The following is a 20,437-nucleotide window of genomic DNA, read 5'->3' as shown; positions in this document are numbered from 1 at the left end:
TCAGCTTGCTCATGCAGAAAAGCAGATATCACTCTCCCTCTTAAATAGCGGGAAGAGGAAGGATGGGTAGACGGTCAAGTAGATAGCAGTGAAAGTTTTGGTAGGCATACAGGAAGGTGTTGCTTCCTATGTTCGAGATGAAGAGGCTATTGTTGTCTGATGAGAGTTTGGGCACTACACCACAAAGTGCTGCATCTGTGTTTAAATCCCCATTAAAAAGTAAATGGTGATGGTAACTGAAATATGATAGTTTAATCCTCTATCCAAGTATAAGCAAACAAAGTTCATGCCTGAAGTATCTTCAGGACTGAGGCAACTTGTGGTCAAGGTGGACCAAGCTCTCATCACTTAGTATCTTCCATAATGCAAAGCACATCTCCTTGCAGACATGTATAATGCTATGCATTAAGGGCCATTACCCAGACCGGTTTCGACCTTTATGGAGGTCTCGCCAGTGGGAGCCAGACCCAGAGGTGGTGATACCAAGGTGGAAGCATTGGAAAAGTCATATTTACCTATACAAGTTGCCAAAAGGTGTCTCATCTTGGGTCTGTCCCCCACTGACGAGACCTCAATAAAGGTCAAAACTGATCTGGGTAGTGGCCCTTCCCTTAATGCACAGCATTATACATGTCTTCAAGGAGATGTGCTTTGCATTATGGGAGATACTAATACAAGGAGTGAAGAGAGCTTGGTCCACCTTTACCATGAGTTGCCTCAGTCCTCAACTGAGACTCCTCAGTCTCAGTTGTGCTAAAATTCTTAGAGGCTTTTAAGAAATGTATGAAGTGACTATATTTCAAATCTCCATGAAATCAGCTGAATAATGTAACTCACAGAACTGGATTAACAAAATTTGAAAACTTGATAACTTGTTCATAGGATTTGACACTTCAGAACAAGTTATCAAGTTGAACGTGTTTGTTGTTTAAAGCTAGTGGATCAATACTTTTTTAATTTGGTACAAGTTGGATCAAAACAAAATGCTGGACCTAATGATTCTTGTAATAAAAGGCTAACTGTACTTACGAGAGTGGTCTGAAAAGTTCTTGGCCTAACAATGAAAAAACGAATTTATAATTTTAAAATTATTTTCATTTTTCAACATAATCTCCCTTAAGACTAATACATTTATTCTAGCAATGCTCCAGCACCATTATCCTGTCCCTGTAGTTGATCTCAGTAAGATCTACAAAATATCCTTCTACAGCTGCAATCACTTCTTGATTTGAAGAAAAATGCTGACCAGTGAGGAAGAGTTTTAGTTTTGGGAAGAAATAGAAGTCAGAGGGAACCAAGTCTGGGGAATAGGGTGGATGGGCCAACAATTCATAGTGCAGATCCCTTAATTTTCCCATTGCCAAAACACCTTTGTTGGCAGGTGCATTGTCCTGATGAAAGATGATTTTTTTCTGCTGCAAACCGTAATAGTAATAAACCTATACACAAAATCAGTTTTATTCTTGTTAAAACGCTCCAAGCACTGTTCAGAGATTTTCATGTTAGTGCGTTTTTGATCTGCTGTGAGCAAGTGCCCATCTTGCGGCAAGGCTTTTTCATTTGCAATTCTTCATGCAAAATATATCCTATATTCTTTTGAAATGCCTATCCTATAGTCTCATCAATTTCACGCACTTTGACTCGCCAGTCATCTAATACCATATTGTGCACCAGATCAATGATTTCTGGTGTTGTTACACTTTTGGGACATCCTTCACGTGGATCATCTTCAAGGGTGGTACAGCAACAGGGTGTGAGAACAAGGTTTTTCGCCTGGAGGGTGGTGAATGAGTGGAATTCATTGCCTGTCTCATTTGAAGGAGATTACCCGATCTTAAAAAGAAGAAGTCATTGCAACAACTAGCTCCTCAAAAATAGAAACGTTTAAACTCTGTTAAAGATACCAAGCAATTTTATAAGCTAGGTTTTAATCCTTTTCCCAAGTAAGCAAACAGACAAGTCAAGTTTGCGCATGAACATAGTTCAAGTCTGAGGCAACTCGTAGTAAAGGTGGAGTAAGCTCTGATCACTTTCCTTAGTATTTCCCCTAATGTAAAGCACATACCCTTGCAGAGATGTATGATGCTATGCATTAAAGGCAAGGGCTGCTACCTATACCGGTTTCGACCTTTATTAAGGTCTCATCAGTGGGAGCCAGACCCAAAAAATGCCAAGGTTGAAGTAATGTAGAGCTTATAAATTTTACCTAAACAAGGTAAATGTTTAAACTCGGCAGCACATTTCTTAATTATCAAAAATGAAGGAGTAAAGTGCCCATAAACTTTTATGAATTTCGAATGAATTTTTTTTGCTATTAAACCTTCTTTTACAAAGAATTTTATAACCGCACGATACTCAATTTTATCCATTTCAAAGGATACAGACAACACTTTTGCTTCAGACAGTGTATAAAACAAACTACTTGATAGAATGACTTGCAATTTCACATGGATGATTATGACAGATGTACCAACTTAGAACAAAAAAATCTTGCCAATAGTGTTGCCATCTATGATCGAGAACTTTTCAGACCACCCTTGTAGCTTAGTAACCAAATAATTATAATAATTAATATGTGTTACAGAAGATACAAGTATGAAATATCTTTTAAAAAATGAACTCAATCATAAATATAGGAGAAATGAAAAAGGTAGCGAGTATGATATTAGGACATGCTCAGCTCTACTCTCACTATAGCAAACTAATATACCACATGTAGAACTTGTTACAGTACAATTTTCTTTATAACAATACTGTGCCTGTAGAACTTCAAAATTTTTCAGAAGTTTGTTATAATAAGTGTTTGCATAGCAAGAGTTGAGCTATAGTATTGAATGGCTTGACGGAAATAATGGAAATGCCATGCAAATTAAACAATCTTTTTAAATTATAGCAAATTAAATTAAGTGCTCAAATGAATAATTACCATATATTAAAATTATTATTCTAACTTACAAAATATGAAGTACCTTTCGAGATCCTGGTAGTCCTTCTGATTCCGTAAAAAAGTATGCAAAAGGCAATAGTACAAATAAGGCAGTATTGGAAAAGAGAAATACATGATTCCAAAGCCCTATTAAATGTAAAAAAAAAAAAAAAAACAAGCTTGAATTAGCACAGCTTTTAGAGTTCATTTACTCTGAATAGATGTGGCATAATATAATAATATAAAAAAAATTTGATTATTCAAATTCAGCTTTATATAACTAATTAAATAGTGGCATCATTCACTATCACAGCAGTTGAAGCTAGAGGTTTTTTATTTATTTATTTTATTAGTCTCTCAAGCAAAAATATTACATAGGGTAGACAATTCAGAAAGTAAAGGTGGGTGTGGGACTAAAGGGATGTTGCAGTTCCTATACACTAATGTCAGAAGTATCAGAAACAAGAGGGAGGAGATTTTGGCATTGGCTAGTGCAAACTTGCCAAAAGCTATAGGCATTAGTGAGACTTGGCTAACAGCAGATGATGTGGTTATAGGTATTGAATGTGAAGGGTTTAGCATTTCCAGCGTAGATAGAGAAGATAGGATTGGGAAGGAGCACTGCTGGTGATAACAGATGAATGGCAGCCAAAAAAGAATAGGAGACAGGCAGGAGGGTGGCTGTTCATTTGAAGCAATCTGGTGTGAGATTAAGGCCAGTAAGACAAAATATACAACTGGTTGTTGCTACAGGTCAAGGAGTTCCACAGATGATCTGGAAAACATGCATCGCCAAATTAGTACAGTGAGTACAGATCAAGTGATTATTATGGGGGAATTCAACTATGGATATCTATAGAATGGAAGGAAGAAGATCAGATGGCAGGAAGGAAATAAAATTTATACACCTGCTAAGAAATAACTACTTAAGACAGCATGCAATGGAGGGGACTAGGGATGGGAGAGTATTGGAACTGGTCATATAATGAAGAGCTATTCATAATCAAGGTTACAATAATGCCTCCAACTGGTGAAAGTGACCATGTGCTCTTGACTTGGGAGATCATGAAACATGAGGAATATTCTATCAAGAATGGGTATTTGTGGAACTACAAGGCAGGTGATTATGACATACTTAGGAAGAAGCTTATATCTGTACCACAGCATAAAACACTGCAGGATAAGGATGTTAGTAGTGCATGGGACACAGTTAAGGGTCATCTAGAGGAAATGTATTAAATTGTATACCTAGAGTAAGGAGGGTTAATCAGGTAAGAGATAGGTGGATGTGTAATATCATTAAGCACAAGCTGCAGAAGAAAATGCTGTGGAGGATATATAAAGAGAAAGGTGACCAGCAAATTCATGATCAGCACAAGGTTCAGCCACAAAAAGGTGACCAGTATGGCAAGGAAGGCAAAATCAGATTACAAGAAGAATCTAGCCAAGCAGGCCAAAAGAAATCCCAAAGAGTTCTTTTATTATGTGGCAAGTAAGAGGAAGAATGATTATGGAAGATTTACCTTAATGGGTGATGATGGTCACGAGGAGACAGAAGCAGATAAAATAGTTCAGTTACTGAGTGACTACATTGCAAGGGTATATCATCCTAGTGAGGTTACTTCTTACTTATATGACAGACACTAATGTGGGAACAGAGGTGGATGAATGATATTCTTAGGATACTGCAGAATCTCAACATAAATACAGCTGTGGGATTAGATGGGATATCAGCTAGAGTTTTGCAAGAATGTGCAAGGAACTGGCAATGCTTTTGACTAGGATACTTACTTTAAGTCTCAGCTGTGGTAGAGTTACAAGGAAGTGAAAGAGGGGAAAATAATTCCCTTGCATAAGGGAGGTCCTAAGACTGCAGTAGCAATTTACTTTACAAACCAATCAGTATCACAGGCATGATGGTGGAAGTAGTAGAAAAATTGGTCAGAAAGAGAATTCAAGCCAGACCCAGAGGTGATACTAAGGTTGAAGTAATGCAGAAGTCATATTTTCACATACGAGTAGCCAAAATGTGCCATAGCTTATTATTAAAATACTCTGGATTAGAGAAAGTTGTTGGAAGTTTTTCCACTTGGTTATACTGTAAATTAAAGATACCAAGAAATTATATATTTAGTTTAATCCTTTAGCCAAGTGTAGGCAAACAAGTTTGCACCTGAACAATTTTCAGGACTGGAGCAACTCGTATAAAGAAGCTAGTGACTTCATATCACTTGCCTTAGTATCCCATAACACAAAGCACATCTCCTTGCAAGCATGTATAATATATGCCTTTTGGCTACTCATATGTGAAAATATGAATTCTGCATTACTTCAACCTTAGTATCACCTCAATAAAGGTTGAAACCGATCTGGGTAGTGACCCTTCCCATAACGCATAGCATTACACATGCCTGCAGGGAGATGTGCTTTGCATTATGGGATACTAAATGCAAGTGATGTGAAGTCACGAGCTTCTTTATATGAGTTGCCTCAGTCCTGAAAATAGTTCAGGTGCAAACTTGTTTGCCTACACTTGGATAGAGGATTAAACCAAGTACCGTACATAATTTCTTGATAACTTTAATTTATAGTTAATCAACATGATGTGAAAGGCTTACAGAATTATTTAAATAATCTGTCAGCTTGGCCAGAGATAATGGTATCAGTTCAATGTGGAGAAATGTAAAGTTATGCATTTCATTATAAACAGATTACACGCTCTGTATCAACACTGATGGCACTGTACTCCAGGAAATAAATGAAACTAGAGATTTAGGGGTAGTGGTAGATAGAGAGTTAAAGTTTAGAGGACATATTGCTAAGGTAGCCCATAAGATTACTTGGCTATTGAAGAACATAGTAACAAGTAGAGATAAGGAAGTTATCTCTAACAACTTTGGTATACTCACATCTGGATTACTGTGCTCAAGTCTTGTCCCCTGGATTTCTTGGGAATGAAGAAGCGATGGAGAGGATTCAGAAGTGTGTGACCAAGATGGTGAGTGGTCTGTGGAATGTTCCCTATCAGGATAGACTGAGGGTGTGGAATGCAGAAGTTGGTTGATAGGAGAAAAAGAGCAGATATGATAGAAACATTTAAGTTACTTAAAGGGTTTTATAGAATAGATGCAGGAGAAATGTTTCAGCACTTGGATATAGGGAACAGAACAAGGGGTCATCCTTGGAAGTTAAATAATGGTATGGTTAGTAGGGATTTGAGGACTAGATTTTTTTGCCTGGAGAGTTGTGAATGAGTGGAGTAGGTTGCTGGAATCAGTTGTGTTTGTCTGTTAATGGAAGGAGAGGTATGGTAGATTGTGTGGATAGAATGGGTCTCCCATGGGTCTCTTCGGACTCCATGGAGGTGTAACAAGTATAATAATAATTATCATTATTATTATCCTGGTAAAATATTTTACAACTAGAAATGTTACAAACTAACTCAATAAGGTTTAATAAAGACTAAATATTAAATTTCATTAAAACTGTCTAGTAAGAGTGGTGTTATTATAGTAGCTGGCATTGTAATCATGTCTTTTCTGGACATATCCATGTCTTTCTAGTTCACACTATGAGTACTTATATCTGCCAAATGATTACTTCCAACAGCTTAATAACTGCTTGCTGCTACTGGTTGCTAACTAATATACTATACAATATATACACAAAAACAGAAGGTAAAAGTATAATTTATTAAATATGCTACCATATATTTCAGCCTGAAATTAACAGACCATCGTCAGTGGCTTAAAAAACAGTTGTTACAAGGTAGAATGCAAACATTTGATTTATTCAAAATAGAATGAGCCAAGTGATGTGAAATCACCAATAGCATTAAGCTTTAACTGAAGAAAAAGGTTAATCAAATGGGGTAAAAGTAGCCAGCCTAGTTGGCCGAGTGGTTAGCGTATCCGCTCTCCAGCCAAAAAGGTTCAAATCCCACGTAGGCATGGATGTTTGTGATTGTCTTCCACCTTCATTAATTCATTCACCCAAGTATAGATACACTCTCCCAATACTGACTGGGTCACCATGGGAGTATTAGACCCAAAACTTCCTTCAATGGGAGAGGCCTTCCTTCACCCTGCAGTGGGCAGAAAAATAGGCTGTTCATCATCATCATATATATATATATATATAAAACTTATATCATACTCAATAGATGATTGGTTTCTTTATAAAATACCATTCTTGGTTTTAATAGTAATTGAAAAAAAAACAAACTTTAATGATGTATTATTCTAATCAAACCTTCCAATATTTTTGATAAGGATATGCAGTCGTTCCGATTCAAGTTAGGGCAGTGAAGCATGGCTTCAGCACTCTCCTTAAATAAGCATTCAAATTTGCACTGACATCTATGTAGAAGGCATGTTTCAGAACCTTGTAGTCAGTCTCTATTCTGTGCTGAACTAATCGAGATTAATCTTATTTTTTGTGGAAAATATAGGATTGATGTTCTTGTATTCTTTTTCTATTGAGTGTCCAGTTTGCCTGAAGTAGGAAAGATGGTAGTCACATTGAACTTGAAAAACATCTGGAAGAGAAATAGGAGAACATTTATCTTAAGATGAAGGGAAATACGTTGCGAGGTCATTAATAGGAATAAAAGTCACTATTAAATCATATTTCCTGAGAATTCTTGAAATTACTTCTGATATGATGGAGATGAATGGGATTGGAACTTGATGTATTGATTCCTTGTTTGAGTCAAGTTTGTAGGAGCCAAACAGATGTTGTGTAGTCCTTTATGAGAAGCCATTTAATTTCATATATTGATATTTGAGAGTTCTTTCTGTAATGATTGGGAGTTGAACAAGTAGTCTTAGCCCGTCGAATTAAACACTTTATGATTCCTGTCTTTTGAGAAGGATGATGTGCTGATTGTTGAAGAATACAACGTGTTGTTAAATTATCTGATGGGGAGCAGATTAGAGGAATGTCTAAAAATTATAATTTGTTGCCTCTTTCAATTTCCATAGTGAATTTGATATGAGAATGTAAAGTATTTATAGTAACTAAAAACGATAAGGTTGGTAAGGATCTATATTGTGAGGCCACACCACAAAAATGTTGTCTATATATCTAACCCAAAATGAAGGTTGAGGGTGCATAGATGAAAACAGGATGTCTTCTAAATGCTTTAAATAAAAGTTGGCTAAAGCAAGGGTGAGTTCCTTCTACTACCAGAATGCATCGCAAATTCAAACAGTTTTACTATATTTTGCTACTATATATATACTATGTAGTCTCTCAGAGGGACCCTGTAACCCCCTAGAAAACGCGCCCCCTGGGTGGAAGATAGGGGAGCCCACCATGTGTGTGTATATGGTGGGGTGGTCCGAACATACTGAATAAGGACTCGTGGACCAACAGGACCAATCATCTTGATTGTAAGGGAAGTGGCACTCCCATGGACCCCTAGCTGGATCTTTCCTCTTCTACTTTGAGGAAGATCCACTTACTTTAATCTTTCCTATAAGGACTTATCAGCCAACTCTTCTTATTTTATGACCCTTATGCTATTAGAGTACTCGAGGGCCATGGGGTCTTTCTGGCATTTCTGGCCTTACAACTATGCCCTCTCTCTCTCTCTCTCTCTCTCTCTAAGCCTTACTATAATTCTTCTATACTCTACTCTTTTCCCCTTCAATATACCCTATTCCTCCTATGGGTTTAAATTTGGAAGAAGGCTAATCCAGAAGCCTTAAGGCAGCAGCCCTACCACTGAACTATTCCATTGTCAGGCTAGTCTCCTGACATGGAGAACATAATTCTACTTGTAAGCTGACAGAAAAAGATAATCGGATATTAAATCTATGGAAAACGACCCTGGAATGGAAAAGGTAAAACAAAAATGGAAACGACAAAATATAATACACATAGCAAACTGGAATGTAAGAGGAATAGCATATAAAGAAATAGAATTAGACCAACTATTAAATGAGAGAAATTTTAAAATAGCAGTAATCACTGAAACAAAAAAAGAAATTAAAAGGAACTATGAGAACCGAAAATTTTAATGTGATATACAGTGGAGTCGACAGAGACCAAAGAGCATAAGCAGGAGTCATGATTTGGATTCATAACGCCCTTTCAAAACAGTCAGAACATTATAAATTATGGAATGAAAGAATAATAGAAGCTAGAATAAAAATAGATAGAGGCTATTTAACAATAATTGGTTTATATGCCCCAGAAGAAGAAAGAGAACAGGATAATACTGATTTTTATAATCAGCTACAAAACATATACAATAAAATAAATAAAAATGATTACATAATTTTAGCAGGAGACTTAAATGCAAGAATTGGAAACACGGAAATTAGTAATAATATAGGAATACATAGAGAACATACTCTAAACAGGAATGGTAAAAAATTGATCGACTTTGCAGTTTATAATAACCTAAAAATAATGAATTCTTTCTATAAACATAAAGACATACATAAATATACTTGGGCAGCAAGAGGATGGAAATCAATATTAGATTATTTTATATTAAATGAAAAGACATCAAAATTTTCACTAGATGTTAGAGTTAACAGAGAATATGAAATAAGCAGTGATCACTACCTTGTTAAAATAAAATTGGGATTACAACCTAAATGGCTACAAGCAACAAGAACAGAAAGAAAATTTGAAACATTTGTTTATAAAACTAGACTATTGAATAACACAAATGTACAATGGCTATATGAACAAAGAATTAACCAATATCTAGATAAAATAAAACAAGATGAAGAAATAGAAATAGAATGGCTTAATATAAAAACAATACTAAATGCAGCAGCAAATGAAAGCTTAGGAAAGACCAAAAAATTCAATAAAAGGGAAAAAAATGAAGATCTGGGATGATACAATTAAAGAAATAATCAAAAAGAAAAAACAAGTCTATCACAAATGGTTAAGCAGCAAAAGATTAGAAGATGAAATAGAATATAAAAGAATAAGAGCCATAGCTAAAAGAGAAGTAAGAAAAAGACAGAGAATCATGGAACAAATTTGTTTCTAATTTAGAACATGATTTATATAAAATAAGACCCAATGTATATAAGATTTTGAAATACTTAAATATAGATACTAAAGAAAACATAAAATTAAACACCGAATTGAAATTAGAAGAATTTCTAAATTACTACACAGAATTGTGGACAGATAAATATTTTAAAAAAGACAACTGGCAAACAATTAACGAAAATGAAAAAACTAAAGAATCATTTATAACTAAAATATCTAAAAATATTTATAACTAAAGAAATAACTAAAGAAACAAACGAACTCACACTATTTTCAGACATTAAAAATATTGTGTTAAAGTTAGGGACCACGAGATGGCAGCACTAGCTTGCCACCTTCTTCACAGCGTACCAATGAATCAGTGATAGCCTTGGGCCAGCTATCTCTCTGATTGGCTACCACTGGAGATTGAACTGCCCACTTAGTCTCCAAAAAGTTAGATAGGGTAAACGGCCCCGCCTACTCCCTATATATACGGGAATAAAAAGGCATTAGCTGATGTTTTTTTTTTATCTTTAAAAAAGGTAATAGAGATGACCCTAAAAACTATAGAGGTAGCAGTATACTAAATTCCTATTACAAAATATTTAGCAGAATCTTAAATAACAAACTAATGAAATATTCCGAAAACTTTATTTTAGAAGTACAGAATGGATTTAGAAAAGGTGATCATGTATAGACCCGGCCTTTTGCATAAAATTAATAATAGAGAAAAGAAAAGAATAGAATTTAGAAACATTTATTGACTTTGAAAAAGCATTTGACAAAGTTAAAAGAAACATATTATTTAACATATTAAAAGAAAGACAAATACCAAATAATATCCTAAAAGCTATCACAAGCATATATGAAAATAATCAAATACAAATAAGATTAAATCACGAGCTATCATACAAAAGAGTGATAAACCAAGGGATCTGACAGGGATGTCCCCTCTCAGCAACTCTTTTTAATATTTACCTAAATGAAATAATAATAAAATGTAATAAAAATTTCCATCAAGGTATTAAACTTTCTCCTACTGCAAACTTGGAAAACACTCTCCTTTTTGCCGACGACCAAATCATAATTTCAAATTCTGAAGATAACTTACAGAAAGCTATTTTAGATCTAAATGAGATAGCCAAAGATTATATGATATGATAATATCAACAGGAAAATCAAAAACTATGGCCTTTAAGAGGACAATATCCAGCAAGAACTAAAATAGTAATAGATAACAAAATCTTAGAATGGGTGAATTCATTTAACTACCTAGGATGTATGATCACATATGAAAATGAAAAATATATAAATGCAAAAATTGCAAAATATTTAAAAATAACAGGTGTAATTAACTCTATATTTAAACCAAACCTAGTTCAAAAACAAACCAGACTAAAAGTATACAATACATTAAGTTTTAAAAGAGGTAAACCGTGAGTAGACATAACTATACATAAAAATATAACGGAAAAACTCACGTAGAAAAATTATTTAATGGTATAATTTTCGCCCGTGTGTCACAGGCATCTTCAGTACAATTAGGCACAAAAATTAAACATTAACTGACAATTCCAAAAAGCGCCACCTAAGTAGCTGGTGTAAGATAACTAAAAAGGTCAATAACTTTCCTAAAAAAAAAAAAAAAAAAAAAAAAAAAAAAAAAAAAAAAAAAAAATTAATACAATAAAAAGTTAGGAAAGATTAGCTGATTTGTAAAGTACTATCTCCCATAAAGGGGACAGACGTAAGCCGTCGGATCTGTTTAAGTTAGGAGAATGAAGTAGAGTTTCACATGCTTCTTTATAAAGGCGTTCCATGAGAAACTGACTTTTGTGAAGAACTCTTGTCTTTTTCCAATGAACTCTGTGTCTAGTGAAGATGGCATGTTCTGCAAGTCCAGACTTTTCAGGTTTAAAGTATTCAATATAAGATTGGTGTTCTTCTAGCCGAATGGAGGCAGATCTTCCCGTTTGTCCGAAATAACATAATCCACAAGAGCACGGAATCTGGTAGACACCTGGATGATTGAGATGTGGAAGCTTGTCCTTTGGAGAAGCGAGAAAGGTGGAGATTTTTCTAAAAGGTCGAAAGGCAACAAAAATATTCAGTGGTTTTAAAATTTTTGCTATACGTTCACTGATGCCTTGTATATAAGGGATGGTAATGCGCGTTATTTCCTCTGTGTTTGAAGAGGGAGACATATTAAATCTACTCAAAGTTCTTTTAATGAAGCAATTCTTATAGCCATTAGATAGAAAGGAAGAAGTTATATATCGTATTTCTTTCTGTAAAAGATCGTCTGTAGAACAAAAGGAGTGGGCCCGATGAACCAGTGTTTTAATAGTTCCTGCCTTTTGACTAGGATGGTGATGAGATTCCGCATGGATATAATGGCCTGTATGAGTCTTCTTTCTATAAACTGAGAAATGTAGGTTACCATCTGGTTGGCGAAGAATTAGAAGATCTAAAAAGGCTAACTGCTTATTTGATTCTACTTCTAGGGTAAACTTGATCCTAGGATGAAATGCGTTTAACTTATTGAGAAATTGTTGGAGTTCATCAGAAGAGCCATTCCATACAGCAAAAATGTCATCGACATATCTGAACCAGTGAGTAGGTCTGGGAGAAATATTGTCAAAGATACGTTGTTCAAAATGTTCCATAAAGAAATTGGAGATAGCAGGAGAGAGAGGATTACCCATTGCTGTTCCTTCAATTTGTTGATATAACTTATTTTTAAAAGAAAAATAACCAGAATTTATTACAAAATCAAATAAGTTTACAATGTCTGAAGGAAATTCCTGTTGTAGTAATTCAATACTTTCCGAAAGAGGCACATTTGTAAATAAAGAAACAACATCTAAACTGATCCTTTTGTTCTACAGACGATCTTTTACAGAAAGAAATACGATATATAACTTCTTCCTTTCTATCTAATGGCTATAAGAATTGCTTCATTAAAAGAACTTTGAGTAGATTTAATATGTCTCCCTCTTCAAACACAGAGGAAATAACGCGCATTACCATCCCTTATATACAAGGCATCAGTGAACGTATAGCAAAAATTTTAAAACCACTGAATATTTTTGTTGCCTTTCGACCTTTTAGAAAAATCTCCACCTTTCTCGCTTCTCCAAAGGACAAGCTTCCACATCTCAATCATCCAGGTGTCTACCAGATTCCGTGCTCTTGTGGATTATGTTATTTCGGACAAACGGGAAGATCTGCCTCCATTCGGCTAGAAGAACACCAATCTTATATTGAATACTTTAAACCTGAAAAGTCTGGACTTGCAGAACATGCCATCTTCACTAGACACAGAGTTCATTGGAAAAAGACAAGAGTTCTTCACAAAAGTCAGTTTCTCATGGAACGCCTTTATAAAGAAGCATGTGAAACTCTACTTCATTCTCCTAACTTAAACAGATCCGACGGCTTACGTCTGTCCCCTTTATGGGAGATAGTACTTTACAAATCAGCTAATCTTTCCTAACTTTTTATTGTATTAATTTTTTTTTTTTTTTTTTTTTTTTTTTTTTTTTTTTTTTTTAGGAAAGTTATTGACCTTTTTAGTTATCTTACACCAGCTACTTAGGTGGCGCTTTTTGGAATTGTCAGTTAATGTTTAATTTTTGTGCCTAATTGTACTGAAGATGCCTGTGACACACGGGCGAAAATTATACCATTAAATAATTTTTCTACGTGAGTTTTTCCGTTATATTTTTATGTATAGATACAATACATTAGCCCTATCAGTCCTATTGTATGGAAGCGAAATCTGGACAATAAAAACAAAAAGACAAAGATTAATAACAGCAGAAATGAAGTTAACGAGAAAAACTGCAAAGTATACCCTATTTGATCACAAAAGAAACGAAGAAATTATGAAAGAATTAAACCAAGATCCAGTAAAAGAAAAAATTAAAAAATATAAACATAAACAAGCCTTAAAGTACAAGCCATTAGAAAAAAGAAGACGTCCTCTTAAAAGATTCAACGATGACTTCTAAGGCCGGAACAGGCCATGCTAGGCCTAAATCCTTGATATGCATGAAATATTCCCACAAGATTGATATGCAATCTTGTGGAAATATTTCATAAAGTAGTTGTAAAATCTCTTTGAGAAATTGTAAATAATCCCTATTGTTAATCAGGATTATTTACAATCCCTATTTACATTTGAAGTTAGGGATTCTACATCTGCAAGCTAGGATTACATTTTATAAAAAAATGCTGCGACCTAAAGATTATTCTAAACTTCGCTGAAATAAAGGAAACTATAAAATCACTAAGTGCTCAATGCTTCTACAGGAACACCAGCTTATCTCTCGTCTGCAATCAACTCCAAGCAACTAAACTTGAGCTCCGGACATATCTCCTCAAACTTAGATCCACCACTTTCCTACACAGTTCTTGATGTGGCTAAACACTCTTTACAACATCCATTTAATAAACAAAATTGAGAACTAAATCGTAAATTCGATGTCCTTGTTGCTAGGCAAATCAAACCTCCTCCTCTCTCTTTACCAGATAATTGGATTATCAACATTTCAGGACACCCTTCAACTGACAGTGAAACAATTATTCTTTCAAAAGGACATGGAACAGGTTTCAAAAGAAAACTTGGAGAATTCATACTTCTTCATAGCTTCAAAAAAGATACCCTTTCCAGCGAAGAGGCTAATAATCTCCACTTAGAAATTGCATCCATCCTACTTAAATCCAAGCTTCCACATATCTCCTTCTGAAAAGAAAGCTTTACATTACCTAAGATGCAACAATCACTTTGTTATCACCAAAGCAGACAAGGAAAAAGCTACAGTAGTTAAACACTCAGCAAATTATAAAAGAAAATTTTCTCTTTTACTATGAGATTGTTCAACCTACACAGAACTGGATCATAACACCCACTAACTGGCAACTCATGAAATTAAACTCCCCTCTAGATGAAGTTATAAGTTTAGATGCAGACACCATACAAAAGTTGAAAACATATTTTGCAAGAACACCGAGGTTCTATGGTCAACAAAAGACACATAAGAAAGACATTCCTCTCCGTCCAATTGTAGACTGCATCGATCCATCTATCGCATAGCAAACCAACTGAAATAACATATAAGCAAGTCTCACTCTTTTTTAAAATCCTTTTGGATTTCTTAGCCAAATTAAAAAATATCTCCATACAACATACTGATCTAAAGTTTGATTAGAATAACACATCGTTAAAGTTTTTTCCCCCCAATTACTATTAAAACTAAGAATGATATCATTCTTTTAATTTTATAACACATTTTAATTTCTTCCATGATATTTTGCTTCATTGATATCTGTTGTCCTAAGTATATGTAATGATATACTTGTTTAATTTCCTCAATATTGATTTTTATTATTTCTGGTTGGACATAGCTATTGAACATAACTTGGGTTTTCTTTAGGTTTATCTTCAGGCCCAGCTGTTTTGCTAGCAATTTGGAGTTCATGGATACAAGTTTGTAATTCATGCGCAGCTGAAATAAAGATAACTATGTCATCTGCAAAGCGTAAATGGCTTAAATATCATCCACTTATCTTTCCCTTCCAATCAAGAAGTTTGAATATTTCTTCTAGGCACGCTGTGAATAATTTTGGAGATATTGTGTCATCCTGTCTTATACCTCTCTGTATTTCCACAGTCGAGATGTTCCCATTGAAATGAACTGCTACTGTGGCACTGGTGAATGCCATAGCAGCAGTTCAGACCATGATTTGATGGTCCTGATGTATGGCTCCTCCACGTGTTGGTTTCGTAATGCTTTAAGTATTGCACAAGTTTTAAGTGAATCAAAGGCTTTCTCATAGTCAATAAAACCAAGATAGTGGTATTCGATATTCATTACACGTTTCAATAATCTGCTGTATAACTTGAATATGGTCCATTGTACTAAAGCCCCTTCAAAAGCCTATCTGTTCTTTTGGTTGTACTAGGTCTAGAGTCACACAAAGCCTATGAGTTAAGACTTTTGTAAACACTTTGTAAACCACTGATAGCAGACTGATAGGTAGCTAGTTCGTCAAGCCTTCTACCTCACCTTTTTTTGCATATCAGAATTAGGGTAGCCTTCTTCCACATTCTTGGTACATCATTTTCTTCAAGCATAAAGTAAATAGTTTTGGTAAGAGTTTGTAGATTATTTCTTTGCCTGTTTTTATAAGTTCAGCTATAACTCCATTCTCACCTGCAGCTTTCCCATTTTGCAAGCTTTGGATCAGGTAAAGTCAGGAAAACTATAATCACTTTGCGAGGAAATGAAGAGATATTGGTGTGATATATTAGGAATGGCAGAGATGTGATGGACATCATCAGGAGAGCTAAATGGCTGCAAAGTCATATGGTCAGCGCATGATACCAAGCAAGAAGCAGGAATTGATTTCCTTCTTAACGAAAAAGCTAGTGAACATAGCAAGATTTCAAGCAAAACCATTTAATATATCAATAGTTCAGATATACACACCCACATCTGACAGCACTGATGAGGATATTGACTTATTTTACAAAAATCTAATATCAAAGCAAGATGTACTAATTATTGAAGGAGATTGGAATGCCAAAGTCAGAATAGATAATGATGGTTCGGAAAGTATCATGGGGAAATATGATTTCGGAGAAAGAAATGAACGAGGTGAAAAAATGTTAGAATTTACTGTGGACTATGAGATGATGATCTGTAACACAAGATTCCAATAAAAGGACTGTAGAAAATGGATGTGGTGATCAAATGATGGGAAAACCAACACACGATTGATATTACGATTAAAAGAAGATGGATAACATCAGTTCAGCAGTGTCGAACTTTCCAAGGAGTGGATATAGACTTGGATCATAATTTAGTGATTGCAAACATCAAACTGAAATTAAAAAGAAAATATAAACCCCATCATCAGAAACGAAGAGATACAGCAAAAATAAGTGAAGCAGAAATAGGATGAAGGAACAGAACAGTGCTAGAAGAGAAACTTAAAAAGTGTGGACAAAGAAAAAAATTTGAATTTAAGAGTGAAAGGAGTAAAGGCGATAGAAGATGCATTCAAGAAACAGTGGCAGAAGAAGAGAAGATCAAGATCAAGTAGAAGTGGATATTAAACAAGAAGCACTGAAGTTAGTACAGCAGAAAAGAATGTTGATGATAAGAAGGGACATCAGAATAAATAAAGGAGCAATATAGAAGAAAGTGTAATGAGGTGAAAAAAGCAGTCAGAATGGATAAGATGAAATGGTTAGAAGCACAATGCAGTAATATAGAACAGCACTATGGAGAGCATATAACTAGGGAGATGTACAAAATTATTAGAACCATTAATTAAATTAAGGGGATTAGATCCCACATTGTTTTAAAACCGAATAAGAAACTCAAAGATTGGAATTAGAGAGTTTCATGCCGAATATAGTATTAAAAAATATAAAAGTATTGGCGAATACTAGCATGAGCGAAATGCAAGTAGTCCTAGAACATAGTACAAACACGGGAAACTCGTTGCAAAGGTGAGGAAAGTTCTGATTGCTTTCTTGGTATATTCCATAATGTAAAAACACATTTCCTAGGAAATGTATGCTGTTATTACATTATGGTAGGAGGTCACTACAGACCGGTTTCAGCCTTTATTGAGGCTTCATCCAGTGAGTAGCTAGACCAATTAATACCAAAGGGTATAGAAAAAAGAACTTATATACTCTGCTATACGAGTTGTCCAAAAGGTGGACCCATTAAGAACCATTAATACAAAGTGGCAACCAAAACAGACCACAATCAAAGATGAAAAAGACAAAGTATTGATCAGCCAAGATAAAATTGTAGTGAGTTATATGAAGAAAAACTAGATTTAGATACCTTGGGAAACTGAATGAAGAATTGAAGCAGTAATTAGTATGATATGGACATTTTAAGAGGAGAGGTAGAAAAAGCAGCAGGATGGCTAAAACACAAGAGTCCTGGTAATGATAACACTGGAGAGAAATGATTAAATATGGTGGCAAAGGTATGGTTGCAGAAATGCTCCAACTATGTAATATGGTATGGAAAGAAGGGAAAATGTCAGAGGAGTGGGTGAAATCGATATTAATGACATTATACAAGAAAGGAAATAAGCTAGAATGTAAAAATTATAGAACAACTGCTTTGACAAGTCATCTTGGTAAGGTGATGATGATGATATTGACAGAAAGATTGAGAACACAATTGGAAGCATACCTTGCCGACGAGCAAGCAAGATATAACTACAATTCAACAGATTTTGACAATGTGGTTAATAGCAGAGAGCCAGGAGAAAAAACAAAAAAACATGTATACCTCATCATCATCACATTCCTGACATGTACCCTCAAGGGGTGTACAGGATATGATAGTACTACATGAAAAAAATTACATTATTACTAACTTCCTATCTACAATTTTCCTCCAAATCAGTCTGTTACTTGTCAAGACTCCAACATTATCAGATCTTATATTTCTATCATCTAAGGCACTTTGTACTGTATCAATCCACCTATAACTTGGTCTTCCTCTGGGTCGTTTTCCTGCCAACCTGGCAGAGAACACTTGTTTTGCTAATCTTTCCTCGCCCATTCTGTTTAAGTGACCATACCACCTGAGATTAGTTCTGCTAACGCATTCCTGGATGCTGACAATGTCAAGTTCTTTCCTAATATCCTCGTTTTTAATATGATATTGCCATTGATGCCATTATTTGTTCATGCCTATAATCTTTCTCGGGACTCTCATATCTGCAGTCTCTCGTCTTTGGTCAAGTGTTTTACTTCTGACCCAGCTCTCAGATCCATAAGTTAAAACTGCTGTCTTGTATAGCTAATTTAGTGTTCCAACTAATTTCTCTCTTATTCCATATGAATTTATTCAACTGACTTCCCACCATACCAGATTTAGTGATTCTGTTGTCTATTTCTATATTTAATTTACCATCTTCAGTAAAAATCATGCCTAAGTAACTGAAATGATTTACTTGTTCCACAGGTTCTCCATTCACAACACAGTTGACATTTTCAATGATTCTGCGTATTTTCATTGTCTTTGTCTTTTTATTGCTGGCCTTCATACCATATCTATTACAAAAGCTATTCAATTTAGTCTATTCAATTTAGAAGTATAACATCATCTGCATAAAGCAAAGAGCTGACATTAACATCTCCAATTTTGATATCAGGTTTAATACCACTTTCCTTCATAATGTGATCCATATAGATAATGAATAACAGAGGGAATAATGTACATCCTTGTCTCACACCAGATTTAACATTAAACCATCTTCCTGTACTTCATTCAATTCTAACTGCTGACTTACAACTCAAATAAAGACAAAGTATTGCTTGATATAATGCCCCATTGACACCATATAACTGCAGCGCATTGAATAGGCTTCTCTCTCTTGGCACCTTGTCTTATGCCTTTTCGAAATCCACAAAACTTAAATACAGATCTTTGTTATATTCCCATGCTTTCTGGACTATATGTCGTAAAGTGAAGATCTGATCTGACAGCCTCTATTTGACCTGAATCCAGCTTGTTCTTCACCAAGCTTTTCTTCCACAATTCTTCTCAACCGTTTCTCAAGTATACTTGCATAGATCTTGCCAGGAACACTCAGTAGGAAAATACCTCTGTAATTCACACATTCAGTTTTATTTCCCTTTTTATATATGGGTACTATGAGAGCTCTACTCCAATCATCGGGAATTTGTCCCTCTCTTCAGGCTTTCTGAACTATGCAGTGCAGCCACTGTAAGACTAATACCACCATACTTCAGCATTTCTGGTCGAATATCATCTACTCCTGCTGCCTTTCCACATTTCAAGCCTTTGATGGCTTTTTCTACTTCAAGTATGGATATGTATTCCTGACTGCATGCCTGATAAGTGCTTTTTACTAGTGTGCTGTCATCACTGCTTGTTTCATTCAGCAGTTTTCCAAAGTAATTACTCCATACTTCAAGGATATCTTTTTCTACTATTTTCATGTCACCTTTATCATCTCTAACTCCTTTTACAGCACTCTTTCCTCCATTCCTAAGCTTCTTCAACAACCTCCAGAATATTTTGCCACCTTCTTGATATTTATTTTCTATATTCTTGCCAAAGTCCTCCCATGACTTTTGTTTAGCTAGTTTTACACAGTGTTTAGCATTCTTGCATTTGTCTCTATATTCTCTAAGAGCACAAGCTGACTTATTTGACAGGAACTTTTGATATGCTTTCTTCTTTACCTTCACTGCCTCTTTAACTTCCTGTGTTCAACAGGGAGTTCTGATTTTTTTATCATTGCAGACAACCTCACCACATGCCTCTCTGGCAGAATCAATCAATGTTTTCTTCAGTTCGCCACTAAATCTCCAAGGTTTGATTCCTGTTCTCAAACTCTTTCATTTTTTCTTCAATAACCTTTGTGTATTTTAGTCTACAGTTCACATCTGAGAGCTGCTCAACTTTTATTCGCTTTAAAACTTTTTTACATGTTATT

General features: G+C 35.0%; 1 protein-coding gene across 3 annotated transcripts in view; it reads right to left on the bottom strand.

Moving 5' to 3' along the window:
• Positions 1-20,437, bottom strand: part of lili (LMBR1-like protein lilipod) — a 434,111-nt gene that overhangs the window by 320,844 nt on the left and 92,830 nt on the right. For all 3 annotated transcript variants that reach the window (XM_090398849.1, XM_090398851.1, XM_090398850.1), the window contains exon 5: positions 2,970-3,073. In XM_090398849.1, coding sequence (XP_090254975.1) covers positions 2,970-3,073 — 104 coding nt within the window. The remainder of the gene's footprint in view (positions 1-2,969; positions 3,074-20,437) is intronic.

This window comes from Typopeltis vanoorti, chromosome 10 (genome assembly GCF_054136105.1).
Source record: "Typopeltis vanoorti isolate ZY-2024b chromosome 10, IOZ_Tvanoo_1.0, whole genome shotgun sequence".
NCBI lineage: Eukaryota > Metazoa > Arthropoda > Arachnida > Uropygi > Thelyphonidae > Typopeltis > Typopeltis vanoorti.
This window is presented reverse-complemented; position numbering and strand designations above follow the sequence as displayed.